We start from the raw sequence: 21,444 nt of genomic DNA, 5'->3' as shown, positions 1-21,444 counted from the left end.
TAATCTCTATCTTTTTCTCTAACACTAATCTGTAGAAAAGCTTTTTCAATGTCAGAGGTTACTGCAATAGGAAATTTCCGGAAGCGATTCAATAACGTTGGAATTATCTCGATTAAATTTGGACCCTTACATAAGCAGTCGTTCAGTGAAGGAGACCCAGTAACGTGAGCTGATGCGTCAAAAACAGGTCTCACTTTTGTAGTCTCACTCGATTCCTTGAATACTGGTCTATGCGGAAGAAAATGAACCTGCATTTGTTTTTCGTCAGTCACCCTTTCGATAATTTGCTCTTTCAACCACAAATCAAAAACTTCCTGATAGATAACAGTTTTATTCGAAACAATTAGTTTCTTATAAGTAGTTGAAAGTCGTTTCTCTGCCAAGCCTTTGTTTGTGGGCAAATGCGAATTATCCAATATCCACGGCAATGCAACTTCATACCTTCCATCACAATCAACATTTAAGGTATTTTTGAAATATTGTATTGTCTGCTCATGGATTTCAGATGTTGTTTGTGACTCAACGGGATCAGTGATGCCTAAAGTGTCCAATCTCCATAACCCTGTACAGGAAGCATTGAGAAATAACGATGTTGTTAACAAAGCATGATTTGGAGTGTTTTTCTCAATTACTCTGGGCATTTTTCCCATTAGAGTCCATCCCAGATGGGTTTGTACAGCAACTGGACCACTTTTCAATGATTTAATGTTTCCCGTTAGCAATTTACCAGCTATATCTGCACCTATAAGCAATTTGATATCAGGTTCAACTCCATATGATCGATTTTCCATGTCAGTGATCTGAATACCACATTTGGTCAATTCACTGATCCATGGACCGTTTGATATACTCCTGATATCGGAACATATTTTTGTCTGATCTAAACAGAACATATTGCAACTCCATTGGTTGTTAAGACTCTTAACATGAACTTTGTATTTATGGTGTAATTTTTCTTTTGTCTCAACACCACCAAACAGTTTATGGACCAATTTAATCTCGTCACAACTGTCAAGTTTCAAAAAATCAATGACATCTTTTTTCAAATATGTTCTCTCGGACCCGGTATCAATGATGGCTCTAATAGATTTCTCTCGATCACCATGCTTTACTCTAACTATCAGAGTCTGCAATAAAACATCAGAATCGGTTGCTTGATTTGTCAGTACGTTATCTCCCTTCTCTAATTTAGTACTTTCTAATTCTACATTTTTAACCTCAGTGGGAAAGTCTCCTTGACACATTACTGACAAATGTCTTCTATTGCAATTAGAACATCTGACTTTGGCTCTACAGTTTCGCGAGATATGATTTCTCTTAAGGCATGCAAAACAAGCTCCCCTTTTCATAATCAAATTTCGCTTTTCATCGTATGATAGTGAGCTTGTCTTAAAACACTTATCTGACGAATGAAATTTACCACAAAATATACAAGATTCGTCAGTCTTTTTAAGCATGCGTTGTTTATCAATCTTATGATGGACCATTAAATCATTAGCTGTGGCAATACAAAGCTCTTCAGCGACGAGCTTGTTTGGTCTCTTGGTTTTTTCAAAGCCAAGTCCGGCATGAGCCAAAGCAACTCGCTCTTCCGATATCACTTCGTTTCTCAAAAATTCTAAGATAGAATCCAAGTCACTCTTACCTTCTATCTTTCCTCGCTCTCTTTCCCAAACTCTCAAGATATCCACAGGAAGGCATGATTCAACTAGTGGAAAAAGAATACTTGCAAATTTATCCTCAGTGACACCTAGAGTCTCTAATGATCGTAATTTTGTCTCCAGGCTGTCGTATAGATTTGCGAGCTTGAACTCCTTCCTGGAACCACTGTTGTTGCTCAAGACAAGATGAAGAAGATCGCGCACATAAACTTGGATTAGTGTATCCTCACGACCGAAGCGATTCTTCATTTGCGTAATAGCCTTTTCGTAGTTCTCCGCTGTCATTGGAAAACTGTTGATGACCTGCGAAGCTCGAGAATTCGGAACCATACACTGCGAGAGATAGTGAAACTTGTCTTCCGTAGCGATATCTGGATCTTCGTGAATTTTTTCAAACTGGCTCCAGAATCCAAGATATTCTCTGGCATTCCCAGAAAACTTTTTTAGTTCCAGTTTCGGAAGCTTGAACTTTCGCTTTGTTGTAGAAGCAGCTACACTCACCACGCTATCGTCATCGACTTGCGATTTCGCTCCTTGTGAAAAAACCTTGTTTTCTAGTCTCAATTTGAGAGCTAGAAATCGATCACGGTAGGTTTCAGCTTGAAGGAAGTCTCTTTCAAATTCTTCTTCCTCAAACAGTTCAGAAATGCTTGTTTGGACGGAATCCAATCTCTCAAATTTATCGCACATCTGATTGAGAAGAACTTGAAGACTTTCTGAATCACAAGTGTCTTTTTGCAGCTCTTCTGCAATAGCGTTCATTGCTACCGTCAGCGACGTGCGAAGAGATTTTCTTTTTACTTTCAGTGCTTCCATGGTCGGCTCAGCGAAACTCAAAATAAAAAAAAGAAAGCACTATGTATCTGTGTTCGTAAGTTCACGATGTCCTCCGTGTCCCTGTTCGGGCGCCAAAAAATGTTATGAAGGGTTCATTCGAAATTTCTTTCAACTGTGCATCTCTACCCGAGAAACAAACGCAGTTGTCTTTTGACACGAAGGATGAACTTGATTAAAATATTATTTAATACACATGATACATACTGTACAAATTCTCTAGCACATTCGAAAAAAGACTGCTTCCATTCGAGCCGAAAGCATCGTTTCAACTATATCTTGTACACTACAGACAGAGAGAGAGAAAAAAGCAAAAACAAAACACAGAGGGAGAGGGGTTTCGTTAATGACGTCACAATCGTCTGGGTCAAATCTGACACCACAAAATATATGAGAAAAACATCTTCTCTCTCCCACGCACATACACTCATACACTGATTCGCGACACTCCTCTTTCTAATTTGATTCACGAGATTCCTCAAATTTGTATTTTTTGTTTAACTTAAATATTGTTTTGTTTAACTGGTGATTCGTGTTTCAAGTATTCTGTATCATATCCGCGTTTCTCAATTTATCTCCTACTCCTATTTCGGTATCTCTGTTCCCATATTTCATTCCGGAATCTGTTTTTGTGTTCTGGAGTACCCTTATTCTGCCTTTTTATGTTTTATTTTTGAATTTCTTGAATTATCTGCGAGTTTCTTCTCAGTTTATTCATGAATTTCCGAGTTTCTCCATCCATATTTGCATTTTTTTTCTACCTCCGACGCACTTTAATTCCGTAATTTTTTAATTTCGGTTTCATGGGTATAGTTTTTATATCCGAGTTTTTCAATTTATCTTCGAGTCGCTTTTTTAATCTTTTATTTTGTGGATTCATTTCCTAATTTCTCAAACTGTCTTCTTCCTTTCTCGTTTTGTTTTTTGAATTTAATGTTTCACGTTTTCCCCATCATTTCAGAGTTTTTTGGAATATCTTTATTGTCTTTCTATATTTTTATTTTCGTGAATTTTTTTATTTAGAGTTTTTGTCTATTGGTTTCATTTTCCAGACAGATTCTCCATTTTTTTCTTTATAAGATTTTCTCAAGCTGTTATGATGGTTCAAATTCCTCATAACAAAGCTATATTTCAATTTTTTGTTTCATCGCCCCATTGCGTAATTTCTTGTTTTACTTTTGGGTTTTGGGTTCCAAGTTTTCTGCATCAGTACGGTGATTCTCAATTTATCTTAGTCTTTTCCTTCTTTTAGTGTTTAATTTCTCGTTTTGCTTCGTGATGCCATGTCTTATTGTCGAATTTCTGGTCTTTCCCGGGGCATTTTCCTGTTTTTGAATTTCTCAAACCATCTTCGCGATTCGTCTCTTCTTTTTTTTTGCCACATTCTTTTTGAATGCGCAAGTTTTTCACCCACTGTTTGAATATCTTATTTCTCATTCCCCCAATTCATAACTCCATTGTATAATTTCTTGTTTTGCTCTTTTGATTTCATGTCACTTTCGAGTCCCTCAATCCATTTTCGTCTTTTTTATCTCTTATTTCGAAATTTCTTTTTTTGTCATTCCTTCATTTGTTATTTTCAACTTCCCCACACAAGCGATCTTTGAGCTCCTGTCTTTTGTTTTTCAATCCAGTTTCTTCTTTAATTTACGAGTATTAAAACTGAAATGTCTCTCACTAGACATTTATAAGAGTCAGACTGAAGGAGCATTCGGAATTACACAATAGCATAAATGCGCTTTATTCCAACATTAGTACAATAGTTACGGAGAAACACAACCGACCGCCATAACCGCTAGAACTCGAATCGCACAGCAATCGAACGCCGCGCGCTCATTGAAGCTCGCGCTGTGCGCTGTTGCCAAGTCATACATATAAATATAACACATATATAACACCTTCCCTTCTAAAAGAAAGTCTGCACTACAATGCACGAGTTCAGTTACGTAACTCACAACACACCTAGTCTTTCAGGTGGTCGCCTGCGACGTTGCGATCTCCTCAGATGAAGAGGTGATGAATCAACAGCTTGAGGATTCCTTGCCTTCGTTGGTTCATTTCTGATGGACTCGGTATTCTCCGTCTGATCGGGCCCCTCTGATTTATTGGGCTGCTGGGATACCTCGGAACCAGCTGAACTCGAAGGTGACACCGAACGCCGTTGACGCAATTGGTCCCGATGCCGAACCACGTGACCCGAAGGAGTACTCACTTCCGACATGACCCTACCCCTTGAAGTGGAGACCGTTCCTGGGATCCACCTTGGGCCACTTGCGTAGTTTCTGCACCATACCTTATCCTCAGGTGCAAACTTTGGTTTGAAATCGGGATCCGTCGCCAGATGTTGACCCGGTTTCAACAGGTCCAACCTGCTTCTCATGACTCTGTTGAACATCGCCGTACCAGGAGCTTGACCAGTTGATGAGACAGGTGTCCTTCGATAGTGAAACAGAAATCTGTCAAGCCTTTCCTGGAAGGAGTCGCCCTTAATTTTCCTCAAAGCATCCTTCATGGAGCGCACCGCTCTTTCAGCCAACCCATTTGACTGCGGGTGATACGGCGCAGCTCGGACATGGATGACTCCATTCCTGCGAAGGAAATCCGAGAACTCCTGACTAGTGAACGATGTTGCGTTATCACTGACGATTGTCCTGGGCAGTCCGAATCTCGCAAAGAGGGATCGTAATGCAGCGACCGTAGCAGCTGACGATGTCGAAGACACCGGAATTGCTTCCAACCACTTAGTGGCAGCATCCACTACTAACAAAACGATGTGGTTATCAAACGGGCCTGCATGGTCGATATGAATTCTGCTCCAAGGCTCCGTTGTGGAAGGCCATGGTGCCAAGTTTGATGGAGCAACGGAAGCTTCGACTTGACAATCGATGCACGAACGTACCAAGTCCTCAATGTCCTTATCAATATTCGGCCACCACACAGACTGTCTAGCCAAGGCTTTGAGAGCACCCATACCTTGGTGACCCCCATGAAGCTCCGACAGCACGTACTTTCTGTACTTTGGTGGCACATATATTCTATTCGCACGAATAATAATACCGTTTTCCACTGACAAGTCAGTTCGGCAGAGCCAGAAAGGACGAATTTCAGCCGTTACACACCTGGGCCAGCCTTGTGCTATGTATCTCTTCACTTTCAACAGAACAGGATCAGCATCTAACTCCTTCTGGAAATGAAATCTGGTCTCCACGCCATCATCCATAGATTCCAGCAATAATATTACATCAGCAGGCGTTGGAGAATCAGTCACAGTTGTCGGCACAGGTAGCCTACTGAAAGCATCAGCATTAGCATGAGAAGATCCTTTCCGATACACAATGTTGTACGAGTACCCTGATAGTACAAGCGCCCATCGCTGAATGCGAGAAGCAGCCATTGGAGCCACTGGTTTAGTCTCAGAAAACAGGCTCACTAGGGGCTGATGATCGGTTACCAAAGTGAATGTTCTTCCCAGAAGATATTTCCGATACCGTGTAACCCCGAAGACCAACGACAAGGCTTCTCTTTCGATCTGGCTGTAGTTCCTTTCCGCTTTCGTCAGGGATCTAGACGCAAAAGCAATAGGACGATCACCCACAGCTGAAGAATGAGACAACACAGCTCCTACTCCATACGGACTAGCGTCACACTCGAGACGCACTTCCTTACTTTCATCGAAGTGGACCAGCAACGAAGACGTAGACAATCTTCTCTTTGCTTCTTGGAAGGACTTCCTCTCCTGCTCAGTCCATTTCCAACATGAATTCTTATTCAACAACTTATACAATGGTGCTAGCATAGAGGACATATTTGGAAGGAATTTTGCATAATACGTCAGCAAACCTATGAAAGACCTCAGTTCATCCGCATTCTTTGGCTCAGGAGCTTTCTCAATGGCTTCCAACTTCGTTTGCACTGGATGTAGGCCTTCTGCATCGATTCTATGCCCCAGATATTCTACTGACGTCTGCATGAACGAGCACTTCGAGGGATGTAACTTGATACCAGCTTCCTGCAAAGTACACAACACTTTGCTCAGATTCCTTAAATGATCCGAAACAGAGCTGCCTGTTATCAGCAAGTCGTCTAGGTAGCACAACGCATTTTCATGCCCTTGCAAGAGCTTGTCCATTTCTCTCTGAAAAATTGATGGAGCTGACGCTACCCCAAAAGGCAGTCTCGTGTACCTGAACAACCCTTTATGAGTGTTAATTACCAATAAGTCCCTGGAAGCTTCATCCAGTTCCAATTGACAGTACGCATCCGATAAGTCGATCTTTGAAAAAGTCACTCCCCCTGAAAGACGAGCGAACAAATCCTCGACTTTGGGTAACGGATACCTCTCGAGATCTGTAGCAACGTTGACGGTGAGCTTAAAGTCACCACACAGTCGGATCCTACCGTTCGCCTTTAGGACTGGTACTACAGGTGTCGCCCATTCCGATGACGACACTCGTTCCAAAACTCCTAAATCCAAAAGTCTACTTATTTCTTCTTCTACCTTCTTCTTATAAGCGTAAGGCACGGGACGAGCTTTGAAGAATTTCGGTGAAGCACAGCCTTTTCTTTTCAGACGAACCTTCACATTTTTCAGCTTCCCGAGGCGCCCCGAAAACAGTTCTTGATGTTCATCCAAGACGGCCTGCAAGTACCGTGACGAAGATTTCACGTCAACCTGGATCGCATTTGTAGAGATAGCCGGATCAATAGTGCACAATACCCTTAGTTCGCGGATCCAGTTTCGTCCCATCAAGATCACGGAACACTGATCCACCACAAGGATCGGAAGAATTTCCAATTTGGATTCGTACTTCACAGAAACATCCATCGCGCCCACTATCTTCAGACTATGCCTTGTAAAAGATCTGAGCTTTATACGAGTGTTTTTCAAAGGTGGAAATCGACATCGATGCTTCTTGAACATCGAATAAGGCATCATCGAAAAAGGTGCTCCCGTGTCCACCTGCATTACCATAGGTAGCCCTTCAATCACGACTTGCACGGTACAAGGTGGTGGGAAATCAGACATCGAGTTCAACGTCAACACATCGAACGCCGGAGACGAGTTATCCAGCTGGTCGACTTGATTCACTCTGTTCGCACAACGTCCTTGGCCTTTGACTCCAACACTCCATCTGTTCTTCACTGACTTGCACACTCTGGCTAAGTGTCCCGTCTTCCCGCATGAATGGCACGTACTCTTGGCAAACTTGCAAGTTGAGGACTTGTGTCCACTTGCACCACAAGCATAGCAGGAAAACATAACCTTGGCTTGTGACGGGTGATGACCTCTGGAACTTTTCCGTGGCTGCTTCGCTTGCGTCTGCTTTACAAACAGCACTTCCGCTGGAGACGCGTTGTCACCACGCAGGTTAGAGGTGTTTTTCGAGGCCGCTTCCATCGACATCGCGATCTCTGACGCCCGATCGAAAGACAGATCTCTTTCCGCCAACAGCCTTCTCTGAATAGCGTCATCATTTATCCCACATACGAGCCGATCTCGTAGCATTTCCGCTAAAGTACGCCCATAACTGCAAAACCTGGCGAGAGTTCGAAGTTCCGCTATGAAGGTTGGCACAGACTCTCCCGGCTTCCTACAGCGACAGTTGAATTTGAACCGCTCTACGATCTCCGACGGAGCCGGTTCGAAATGATTCCTGAGAACGTCTATCAATTCTGCTAGCGTTCGTTCCGTGGGTAAGGCTGGGGACACCAGACTTCTTATCAAGCCATACGTCGGCGCACCCACCAGCGATAGGAATATCGCACGTCTGCGGACATCATCCGTAACTTCATTCGCAACAAAATATTGATACAATCGCTCGGCATACTCCGAAAACGGTTCTTTCGCGCGGTCGAATTCGCCGATTATACCGAAACCTGCCATCCGGAGCGTATGAGGAAATCGCTTGAAGAAACTAAGCCTACCTCGCTAGCGCTTGCTTCTATCTTGTTCCCGTCCTGCCGAGACGATGATTTTCAACTCCTGCAGAATGACGATAGATCCCGTCCTCGTCGCCACTGAAATGTCTCTCACTAGACATTTATAAGAGTCAGACTGAAGGAGCATTCGGAATTACACAATAGCATAAATGCGCTTTATTCCAACATTAGTACAATAGTTACGGAGAAACACAACCGACCGCCATAACCGCTAGAACTCGAATCGCACAGCAATCGAACGCCGCGCGCTCATTGAAGCTCGCGCTGTGCGCTGTTGCCAAGTCATACATATAAATATAACACATATATAACAAAAACCTAAACATATTTGAATTTACGACGGTTTTTTTACAACTGGCTGTTGCGAAGATATATTTTGGGAAGAGAGAAAATTCAATGGTCCGGCCGTCCATGAGAGAATGGTCCATGTACGGTCCCTTTCAGTGTACACGAGCTGCAAGGGAAGATTGAGATATTCGGTGCCTGTGTAGTCTAAGTGGTCTAGGGCGTTCACCCGGAAACTGAAAGGACGTGGGTTCGATTCCCCGCAGGGGCAGTTGAATTTTCTCTCTTTCCAAAATATATCTTCGCATCAGCCCGCTGTTAAAAAATGCGTATGGTAGCGGAGAGTGACGTCATTCTTGTATATTTGAATGTTTGGTTCTATATTCCGATCTATCTATCGTGCAATGCTTTGTTTTGTTTTTTCGGATATCATTTTTCTAGCTTTCTGCATCACACACACACACGTACATATTCCAGTTTTTCAATTTATTGTGGTCTTTTTCCGTCTTTAATTTTAATGCTTTTTTTTGTTTTGATTTGTGATTTCACATTTTATTTCAAAAAATTTCGCAAAACTGTCTTCATATTTGTTTTGTCTTTTTTCCTCAATTTAAGAGTTTTTCCTCTAACTTTTATTTGAAGTTTCTACTTTATCTTTAATTTTATATTTTCCCTTTAAAATTGGTTTTCTTTTTACATTTTTATTTCGAGTCACTCCATATTTCCTATTGTGTCAAATTTAATTTATAGATTCTGAGTTGTTTTGTTTCTGAGTTTCTCATTTTGTTTACGAACATCTAAATTGGTTTGAAAATTTGTCGTTTATATAGTCGATGTTTCAATGCATTAAGCGATTTATCGTTTTGTTTTGAAATTTCCGGACGAATTTGTAAATTTTTAACTTCTGATCACTCTATTGTTTGGATTTCGCAACTTATGCAGCAATTTTGTTTCGTTTTGAAGTTTTTATGACATTTTTCGTCTTTAAATCTTACCTTCTTGTTGCATGTTCATCATTCATAATTCTTTTTTTCTAAGTTTCGTATTACACTCGCCCTTTTTTTGCATTTTAAGGTAATTTTAAAATATTTTTGCTTTTAGTACCTCGTCATTGAATTTTAATACTTGTTTCGATCGTAGTTTTTTTTTTTCTCGATGTTCGGAATTTTCTCCTATTTTTTCGTTTGCTTTCGCATTTTTCCTCTACATTTTTATTATTTAAGTATATTCTGTTTTCAAAATCTCTTATTTCAAAGTCGTCTTTTTAAAAAATTTGAAACTTCTTGTTTATTTTTTTCGTTAAAAAAAATTAAATTTTTCTTCTAAAGAGGTTTCTCGTTTCAATGCAAGGTTTTTCTTCATAGAAGAATGCCTAAAACACTTTGTTTTGTTTTGAAACGCGGTTTACATCAATTTTCATCCTAAATGACAATCTCATCTATTATGGACAGTTTTTTTTATCATAGTTTATTACGGCTTCGCTTGTTTCTGTTTATCAAAATCTTTTTCGTTCTCACTTTCATCTATCAATTTATCTATGGGAAAAAATTCATTGCTGAATCAGTTTCTGGTATCACGGATGATTCTTGATGGATAAGTACAACAACACACTATTTTTCTTTTTATATACAGTGTTATAAAATATTTGACCACAAGAGAATAGATATATTTTCACATTTAAAATTATAGAAAAATTCTCAAAATGTATCTTTCCCGTTTGACACTTATCTATCATAACATCTTATAGACCAGGGGTGCCCAGCTTCTTTCTGTTCAAGGGCCAACGTAACGGTCAGCTCCAGCGTTGCGGGCACAATACGGGTGTCACTGATGTATAAGCGAACCAGTAAAATGACCCGGAAAATTCGCACATTTGTGTATGTCATATGCAAATTGTAAAACAAAGGCAATTTAGTCGCTAAATTTTTACGGTGTGTGTGTGTATTGTATTCAGTCCCTTTTTCGTATTCATTTTTTATCTGGTTGCCAGATGTAATGCACCAAAAATTAGTGTCCCCTGCAAATTATTCCATCAAATCTATTCACAGTTTGAATTTCTCACAAATGAAACATTAGTACCGACTTTTCTTCAATTATTATTTTGGCAAAATATGCAATTTTGCCAAACGAGGTGGTGGAAAAAAATTATAAAAAAAATTACCTCATGTGCCGCCAAGCTTTATCAGCAATTTGTGTGTTCGAAAAGGCAGTACGGTGATAACACATTAAATTATTTTCGGCACTAATAATGATGAATGCAACTAATTTCCCGCTGTTGGAACGAGAATATCTCGAATAATGATGACAAATTTGATTAAATGCCTTGTAAATTATTAACTTTAATATTTGATCATTTATTTTTATCTTGCCGGTGCCGCACAACCAGTGGGCCAGCTTTTGGCCACCCCTGTTATGGACGAAGAAAGAAAATATCTGTCGGATTTTTCACGTAGAGAAAAACCAGAACACACATTTTATGAGACAATGAAAAAATCCAGATGTATTTTCTACAGAAAACACCAGTTATAGAGAACTACGGACTGAGAATATACGGGGAATTTCATCAGGCCGTACTTATCATAAGTGTTCATATCGATTTGCTTCCAAGTATAGTGCTCATACACACTGGATGACCAAACCAAATCAAGATAATATACTCCTTCCCTATGGTCATACAGCAAACCATATCCCATAATGTACACAAGACATAGTAGGCGCTATGTATTCCACTCGCGTGATAAACTCATCGTCCAGCCCCATATATTACTATGATACATGGTTCCAACCCTTCATCCCATTCGCTTTATTTGACTATAACATGAATAGGGACGATATACGTTCCGCCTTCATATAACGATTCGTAAACACGGTGATCTCTTGATACCGGGATAGTTATGGTGGCTTCCAGAACGTTTCGCAAGAAAGAGTAAAACGGACTTATTTATTGGGTTTAATAATTATGATGGGGTATTATTATCTCGAATAATTAATTGTCAGTTTTTATAATTTGTAACAAGAGAAGGTTATGACGGTACATGTGGTTATAATCAGGGAACATTTTTTTTTTTTTACACAGTAATGAAAAATGGCTTTTCAGTATAGCTATTAGCGTGATTATTTTATAATCATTATAACCCTCTATGGCAGTGGTTCTCAACTTTTGGAAGCCCGCGGCCCGGTTGATTTCTTTTTATGTGGGGAGGGGGCCTTGTCATACACACACGACTAATAGGGAATAAATGGAGGGAAATGAAACATTGTATCATTCACGGCCCGGTTTGACTCATGTCGGGGCCCAGTACCGGGCCGTGGTCCGGCGGTTGAGAAACACTGGTATACTGTACATCAGTGATTCTCAACCTTTGGAAGCCCACGGCCCGTTGATATCTTTCCTTTGCGAGTGGAAAGCCCGGTCATACACACGACTAATGGGAAATACATGGATAAAAATGAAACGGTGAACCACTCACGGCCCGGTTTGTATGACGTCAGTGGCCCGGCGGTTGAGAAACACTGGTGTTCATGATTTGATGTTTTCTGCAATTAAGTTGGACGTTATGAAGCTTATCTTAAAATTTGTGCAATATTTTCATTCTCGGACTTCCCTCTTCTTTTATAAATTTTTAAAACTTAAAAGTTACAGCACGTAACAAACATTTATAAAGTACTGGCTTGTACTAATAGGTGAGGAAATATGAATACGAACTGGTTTTGGTATTTGAAAAGGGTGTTTTCGTTTGTAATGGGTGTAGTAGTAAGTGAGCATTTATAGAATTCAGGTCAGATATACGGTTTTTTTTTTATTACCCGACCAGGCCTTCAGCCACATTAGGAACAGAGCCGGCCTTAGAGGGGGGGGGGGGTGGCAGGGGTGGTTGCACCGGGCCCCACGTTTTGGGGGTCGATGAATTTACGGTAACACAGTAATATACTTCATAAATTCTGAACTTTCATCAGTTCTGTAAATTCGTATTTTCATCTAGAAAGAAATAATTCTGGAATTATTTTTTTATTTCCTATCTGGAATTCTGAATTTCCACCAATTATGAAATTATGAATTTTCACCAATTATTGAATTATGAATTTTCACCAATTACGGAATTATTGAATTTCCATCAATTATGGAATTATGAATTTCCACCAATTATGGAATTATGAATTTCCACCAATTATGAAATTGTGAATTTTCACCAATTATGAAATTGTGAATTTTCACCAATTATGGAATTATTGAATTTTCACCAATTATGGAATTATTGAATTTTCACCAATTATGGAATTATTGAATTTTCATCAATTATGGAATTATGAATTCCCACCAGTTATGGGATTATGAATTTTCATCAATTCCAAAAGTATTTATTTAATATATTCTGAATTTTCATCAAAAAATTCTGAAGTTATTTCCTTCTTTTAGTCTGAATATTCATGATTTTATTTTCTGAATATTTACGATTCCCCTTTCACACAAAAGAAAAACAATCGGGGCTATGGGGACCCAAGGCATTATTTTCTCACCGGGCCCCGCGTCTGGTAAGGGCGACCCTGCATAGACAGACCGGATAGTTCAGAATCTACAGTAAAATCAGAGCCATCGCTAGAGTAGGAAAGAGAAATTTTATGGTGCATAATGTTATCTTTCGGAGTTTCTCCATATCCTCGAAGAAGTAATCGATACGTCAAGCAGTTGGTATTCGTTTTGAGCCACATAAAGCACTCCACAAGCTACTCCAATCATTACCGCAGCCGAGGCGATCCGCACAGGGGAGTAATCAAAATATGGAAACATTGACGTGAATGCAATTTGGTCGAAAGACGTATGTTCCAATAAAAAGGGTAGTTATAAAAATAATAATAATAATAAAATGATGCATGCAACTACTCACTTGAGCTGCGGGATCCGTGTAATTCCTCGTCAAGCTGATGAGCGGTATTCCAGCCGCACCAGCGGCCATGGCAGCGAAGAAAGCCCTTTCCTTGGGCAAGAAGGACACTAGCAAACTCGCGTTGTGTTCACCTATCCGTTTGCACAACGCGTTCATCACTTTGAGGGCCTCGCCCGGGACGGTGATGAAGTCGGCGTTGATGAATCCCTCGCTCTCGAAGTCGGACAGCGTCCTCCTCAGACCCTTGGTGACGAGGTCCGAGTTCTCTTCCGGTATGGCCATCAGCACGTTCAGCGGCAGACCGGCGGCGACGACTGCAAGGAGGTGGAACAGCGCTGAGTAGTACATCAGGACAATGCACCATCTGTCCCAGTCGGGCATGGCTCGGTGACCAAAAGAGCCCGCATTCAAGTGTCGCTCCCACGGTGTGTCATTCTTGTCATCTGTACAACGACCCGCGCGACGATGACCGATTCATCTCCGGCTGGTCTTCCCTTTAAGATCCAGCGCGATCCATGTCATCGGGAACGCGTGGCATTTCGTCGGAATCGCATCGTACAAATCACTCTAGCCACAGAGCGTAAATTCTTTTTAAAAAAATTTGAAATTTAAAAGAATTATATTTTCATGTTTAAATCACCAGCATTAAATCCAGTTTCTCGTAAACTCAAAGCTAATAATTACGAATTAGACGTCACTAAAACCAAATCAATTAATATTACCATCTACTTATAATTAAATATTACTTTTCATAATCCAAAAAAGATCGACGAATCCACGCACCACCGACAATCACTTTCCATATCCAAATCAATGTAGATAATCACTGTAATCCATTCATGTCGTAATCACTATCCAGAAATTTTCTAAATATATCCACAATTTCAATCCGACACGTATTTCCACTTATTGAGTAATCCTGGTGGTGTAGATCAGATTAATGGATTAATAATATATATATATAATGAATAGAGTTCAAACGATTTGTATTTTTCTTTCGAAATCAATAGAAATCGCGCTCCCTGGCATCATTATCAGGCCACCTGTTGTTGTGAAATGACGAGCGACATCAGATGGCCAAAAAAAAAAAAGAGAAGCTGAAACTGACGATTCTTCGTAGAGATTTTTACAGATTCATCTGCAGCTGAAGATTCTTGTTTGGAAAATCCTGATTCTCTGAATTCTTTCCTTTTTCCTCCACATTTTTGTGTACAGATTTATTCGCAGATTTTGACGGGAGGGAAAAAAATTTTATTATGGTGTCTCTTGGAATTTCTCCCAGGAATGAAAATTATTTCTCTCTCTATCACATGGGAAATATAAGCTCCAGAAGAAGGGAAAGGAAAAATAATAATAACAACAACAACAACAAAAATTTGTTAAGAGAGAATGACGCGGATGACGTTGATCATAGCTCTCAACCTCGATGTAATGCCTCCCGATGGAAAGGATGGACCTGCCCACGCCCGGGATCTGGAGTCCGCGCCAAAGAAACTGGAACCGGAGATGATATCGCCCGATTTCTACGCCAAGACGGGAAAATTGTATCGGAGAGAGAGTCAAGTCGTTTGTTTCTTTGAAGAAAACGAAATTATCTTCTTTTTTTTTAATTATCACTTTGTTTATTTTATCACTTACCCGATTGAGAAAATACAATTTTCATGAAAATTAAATGAAATTGATTATATAGAGATTTTTTTTTTTTCTTTTTGAGTAATCTGATTCGCGCTATGAGCTTTGGTTCTGGCCAATTTACTACGCAAATAAATAACAATGCTTTAAATAGTACTGGTCTTCAACACATGGCCCTCAGAATGCATGTGGACTCGGTAGCTTTTGTCAGGGCCCAAAAACAATTTATCAAAAAAAAAATGCCTAAAAAATATTAAAAGGCGATCAAATCAAAAATTAATTTGATGAAGCCCGTAGGTCCACTGAACAATTTGTGGGAGCCCGAACGATACTTTTGAGACTCCCAAAAAATTATACGAGGGCCGCTGCCCTTATCAGACGGGGCGGGGGGGGGGCGATGCGGAAATAATTTCGGAGCTCCTTAGCCCCGATTTTATATATTTTGTGGGGGGGGGGGGGAATCTCGGGCATCCATAGAGATTCATGTATTTTAACAGAACGTACAGGAATGTTGAAGATTATCCACTCAACAATGAGAATTCAGAATTATTGAGAGGGAAAAATCCCGGAACTGATGAAATTTCAGAATTAATCTAGATTCTGAAAAAAATTATAGAAAAAAATCCCCGTTTGTTTTGCGGAAAATTCAGAATAAATGAAAAAACAATTCCATAATTGATAAAATTCAGAATGAATGAATGATGCATCCGATTATGTCGATTTGGATATTCTAACAAATAAACTGTTTTCAGCAGGCACAAGAGGAAATGTACTAAACTGGTTCAAACCATACTATTATGATAAGCAACAAACAGTTATAATTATATGGTGAAATCAACACATTCCAAAAGGTAATGAAAGGAGTCCCGCAAGGATCGGTCCTAGGGCCATCATTATCTCTTATTTATATCAATGATTTATGTAAAATGAGTCTAAATGGTAAATTAATATCATTCGCAGATGACACTATCCTTTATGTTGAACATTCAGAAATGCCACTCTAAAAGAAAACGCTGAAGAGGACCTATTTAAGATAAATAAATGACTAAATAATAACAAATTAAAACTGAATACTCTAAAAACAAAATACATTTGCTTAAAAACTAAAACTATCAACCATGAAACTGATATACACAATCAGTGCTTGTGCCAATTGAGCTTGCAATGCAAGAAAAATTAAAAGAGTTTATGAATATAACTATTTAGGAATTGTAATACAGGATGTGATCTTAAATGGAATCTGCAGTGTGAAAAAATAGTTTAAAAAATTGGGATCTATACAGCAATCCTATACGTCGTATAAACTCAAAAACATTATTGATAAAAAACTATCTTTAAAGGACATCTCTTTTATGCATGGATTTATTCAATAATAATATATGGAGTTTGTGCTTGGGGTGGGGCATATGATACAAATATACAAGGATTAAATAGTACTTACAATAAAATTTTGCATCACTAATAACAAGTACTAACTCTAACAACTATATAACTGAGCTTTTAAAAATGGCTCGGGGATCCATGATGTTCTTAAGTCAGCCACCTCGTTGGGCAATTTGCCTGTTGTGGTGTCGTATTTGTATTTGTATTTGTATTTGTATAACAGAATGTCAGAAACTAAACATAAGGCAAATCTATATAAACTGAAAAAAACTGGTACAGACATGCGTGTGCAAATAAAGAGATATGGAACCAATAAGAGTACGGTGCTGCGGTCGGCAACGCCTATACAACACAACAAGTGTCTGGCATAGTGGTTAGATCGGTTACTGCTGCTACAATGGAAGGTTATCGAGATTTAAGTGAGTTTGAACGTGGTGTTATAGTCGGTGCACGAGAGATGGGACATAGGATATCTCCGAGGTAGCGATGAAACTTGGATTTTCGCGTACGACCATTTCACGAGTGTACCGTGAATATCGGTAATCCGGTAAAAAATTAAATCTACGACATCGCTGAGGCCGGAAAAAGATCATGCAAGAACGGGACTGACGAGAGTCATTAAATGTGACAGACGTGCAACCCTTCCGCAAATTGCTGCAGATTTCAATGCTGGGCCATCAACAAGTGTCAGCGTGCGAACCATTCAACGAAACATCATCGATATGGGCTTTCGGAGCCGAAGGCCCACTCGTGTACCCTTGATGACTGCACGACACAAAGCTTTACGCCTTGCCTGGGCCCGACAACACCGACATTGGACTGTTGAGGACTGGAAACACGTTGTCTGGTCTGACGAGTCTCGATTCCAATTGCTTCGAGCTGATGGACGTTTACGGGTATGGAGACAACCTCATGAATCCATGGACCCTACATGTCAACAGAGGACTGTTCAATAGGGTGGAACGAAAAAGGGTGTTTCTTCACTTTTTTTGGAAATTGATGTTGCCTTAGTAATCAAAAGATGCCTTTCAAGGTTTTCAGACGTTATACCAAAATCTAGGAAAATATTTTAATATCTTGACGTTCCTCACGGACCCTAAAGGTCGAGCAAAAAGACTTTTCTAAGTGCACATTATGAAAATATTTTTAAACATTATGTATACATATATAATGAATCCTTTTTCGGGGATGGGGGTTGGGACAAAATTATAACCATATTCTAAATTATAAACGAAAAAAAACAGTTTCACGATATAGGTGTCAGGAGGATGCCTCTATTGCTTCCTCTGTTATCACACTGTTATTACATTTCACTTTTTTGCAAAATAGTCCACTTTTTTACAAACGATGGAAGAATACCCCTTGATTTTATTCTGGCTTGAATGAAGCCTTCACGACTGTCGGTTGTTGGTACAGCAATAGATGCTTCAGTTACTAGTCGTCCGCACCGTTCAACAGCTTTTGTGTGTGACACGGAAAATTTGGTATAGATGGAAAAGCACGTTCAGATAATTTTTGTGGGTCCAGTTCCTGATTTTTTATAATAGGTGGTTCAGTCACTCGCACTTGATCCCATGCAATTAGTTCCGAATAGTGCTTAGCAGAAAAGTTTATTTTCGGAACATGGAAAATGTGCGTGATAATCCCTCATTTCTAATTTTTAGAATTCTCTTTTCTCCCAGTTCTTTGCCCGGACTATTTCCACAGCCGCTGTGGTGGTTATAGTGACGGACTCACGATGCGAGGATCCGGGTTCGAACCCCACAGTGGTGGTCGGCTGAAGTTGGTTTTCTGTGGTTTCCAACTTCAAGGCGCAAATGCGAGCCGATCTCCCCGTTAAAAACTTTCGCGATTGAACGATAAATCATTCAATCATAACACTTCACTCATAGTTTGAAAAACTGGTGGCAGATGGCAGCACTACACATAACAAGCATTACAGAGAAACAAAAAAAACTTCACGTCAGGTTTCACTTCACGTACAGGCACATTCCCGCATATACCGATTCGTTGGGGGTTCCGCGGGGGGAGGATGTGGGGGCGGGGTGCATGTGTGGTGTAGTAGTAGTAGGTAGGGCCTCCAAAAAATGGCTCGGGGATCCATGATGTTCTTAAGTCAGCCACCTCGTTGGGCAATTTGCCTGTTGTGGCGTTGTATTTGTATTTAAGATATCTCTGATCTGCATTTAAATCACTGTTGTCACTGTCCATTATCAGAAGGTTATTAGAGATTGGTTTAAATTTCACAATAGCACCTTCTTTGACATTCGCTAAGGTTTTGTCTTTTTGACCAATATATATTAACAAAATATATTCCTCGCACATTTTGTTCTAGGAATTTTATCTTGCAAAAGAACTCTCTGTGATGCTCTTTCACGCCTTATTTTCATCCGGTCTATTGTCACATATTTGGCTTCTCTTTCGTCAATAACCCAACATCTTCCAGCACAGCATTCGCAATAATTGCAGCTGATCGATCAGACACACCAATTCCATCACAAGCAAGAGCAACATTTGGTACTTTAGTTCTCATCTGTGAGGATGATGGCAGAACTTCAAAAGCAAATGAAGTACTTGCTTCAGTACAGATTGATGGACCAACTTCAAATACTGGTAGATGGAAATGCTAACTTCAACGGCAAACTGTGATTTGGCTCATATACCGTATATGACTTTCCTCAGAATCGTTGGATATAGATGAGTTTTCAGTGGTGGATGAACTAGTTTCCGCCGTTTCTTCTTGAGATGACTTCAAATGGGATACCATTTTCATTTTCCTTTGTTCATTGTTTTTTCAATTTCTTTGTTGTTAGGACATCTACTCGACTAATGACCATCTTTTGTGTACTTCTTTGATATTGCAAGAAATCTCGCTCTAAATTTGGGACCTTTCTCAACTTGTCACACTTAAACTCTTCAAAATCACATTTACATGCTACAATGTCGAACAATTTCCGTTCTTCGCACTGAAAAGATTTCAAGTTCAACTTGAAAGTTTGAGAATATTTCCGTTGCTTTCATATTTTTCTGAAGATTCTTGTATTTACAGTAAAAGTTTTTGAAAATTTTGCTTATCCGTTGGTGAGAAACCGTAGGAATTAAAGCAATTTTCCAAATATTTTCTATCTTTGGCCCGCTAATTTCGAGAATGTCTGCAATAGCTGGATCTTTTCTTGATTGTTGTGCCTTCATATTGCGTTGAGTCAGCAAATAACAAAGCATAACATCGCCAAAAGTGGGCGAGACCCGAGAATCCCACTCTTTAGGATTTCCTAAAATGTCACAACAATAAGAGCTTCTGGTCGTCATTTTGACTGCTATACACCCTCTCAGTTGAGGGATACGATTGTAATGAATACTGAAAACAAGGGGGGGAAACATCTAGTTCACTGAACGAATCACGTGTTCATGGGAATAGGAAAGCCTCCTCCGCAGTGTCATGCTATAGAATTCCACACGTGCGTAAAACTTTAGGGGCGATGAGGAACCTCAAGAAGTTTGAATTTTGGGGAAAAAAATTAGGAATCGCATTTCTTCACATAAAGGCATACTTTAAATTCTATTAGGATGACAATTTTGAAATTTTTTTTTTTGGTTCCACCCTACTGTTCAAGCTGGTGGAGGCTCTGTGATGGTATGGGGCGTGTGCAGTTCCATTCATGTCCATTGTGCATTCCGACGGACTTGGACAATTTCAGCAGGACAATGGGACACCCCACACGTCCAGAATCGCTACAAAGTGGCTCCAGGAACACTCTTCTGACTTTAGACACTTCCGCTGGCCACCTAAATCCCCAGACATGAACATTATTGAACATATCTGGGATGCCTTGCAACGTGCTGATCAGAAGAGATCTCCACCCCCCTCTTACTCCTACGGATTCATGGTGTCAATTACCTCCAGCACTACTTCAGACATTAGTCGAGTCCATGCCACGTCGTGTTGTGGCACTTCTGCGGGCTCACGGGGGCCCTACACGATATTAGGCAGGTGCACCAGTTTTTTTTGGTTCTTCAGTGTATTATATATAGAATTATAAAATTCGTAACAGCAAATAATATAAGGCTAACCATGAAAAGCAATAAAACATCTACTTGATATAAGAATATTTATCAAGTGCCACGAGTCAACAAAACATTATTTAAAAAGAGTTTCTCTTACACATAGTCCCTAAAATACTAAATCTTTTTCATACAACGAACCGTACGAATATGAGCTGAAATTTCAATATTTGCTTATTTGCAAAAAAGATGAACGAATCATGTAATAAATACAGATGATTGATAACAGTAACAAAATGCTTAACAAATGATGGATAACAGTAACATTATGCAATACCGATTACACAAATAAGATGGAAAATGGAGGTATATACACAATAACTTGATATTAAATAATCCTTTGTGCTCTTTACATTAAAATAAAAAAAGATAAATGATTATTTTAAAAACAACATAAATTGAAAAATGAATGACGGTTGCGATGTGGCAACAGGCAATAGATTACTTTTATGGGCCTACTGGAAGGACACCTTAGTCCCTTGGGGTCACAGAGTGAATGTTCCTAATCTACGTATTCATATGTGTTTTCTGTTTCCGTTTTTGTCTTTTGTATCAGATTGTACTTGTAGTGTTATTGTCGAATAAAAAAAAACAAGACAATTCCAAAACCGATGAAATTCAGAATAAATTGGAGAAAATTGAAAGAATGAAAGAACAGTTCCAAAAAAACTGAGAACAGTTTTTCATGAGAACAATAGAAACAGTAAACCAATGGAAACAGTTTTCCATTCAGCAAAACTGATGAGAATTCAGAATTAACA

General features: G+C 39.6%; 1 protein-coding gene across 1 annotated transcript in view; it reads right to left on the bottom strand.

Moving 5' to 3' along the window:
- The window catches only part of LOC149063767 (glutamate receptor ionotropic, NMDA 3A-like), a 306,454-nt gene extending 291,440 nt beyond the window's left edge, over positions 1 to 15,014 (bottom strand). The window contains exon 1 of the mRNA XM_089255635.1: positions 13,607 to 15,014. Coding sequence (XP_089111761.1) covers positions 13,607 to 13,987 — 381 coding nt within the window. The 5' untranslated portion in view covers positions 13,988 to 15,014. The remainder of the gene's footprint in view (positions 1 to 13,606) is intronic.
- Positions 15,015 to 21,444: the final 6,430 nt, after the last annotated feature.

This window comes from Pholcus phalangioides, unplaced genomic scaffold, assembly GCF_987345545.1.
Source record: "Pholcus phalangioides strain wild (caught in Gottingen) unplaced genomic scaffold, Ppha-v1.0 ptg000043l_1, whole genome shotgun sequence".
In the NCBI taxonomy this organism is placed as follows: domain Eukaryota; kingdom Metazoa; phylum Arthropoda; class Arachnida; order Araneae; family Pholcidae; genus Pholcus; species Pholcus phalangioides.
Note: the sequence above shows the minus strand (reverse complement) of the source record. Positions and strands in the feature narration are given on the sequence as shown.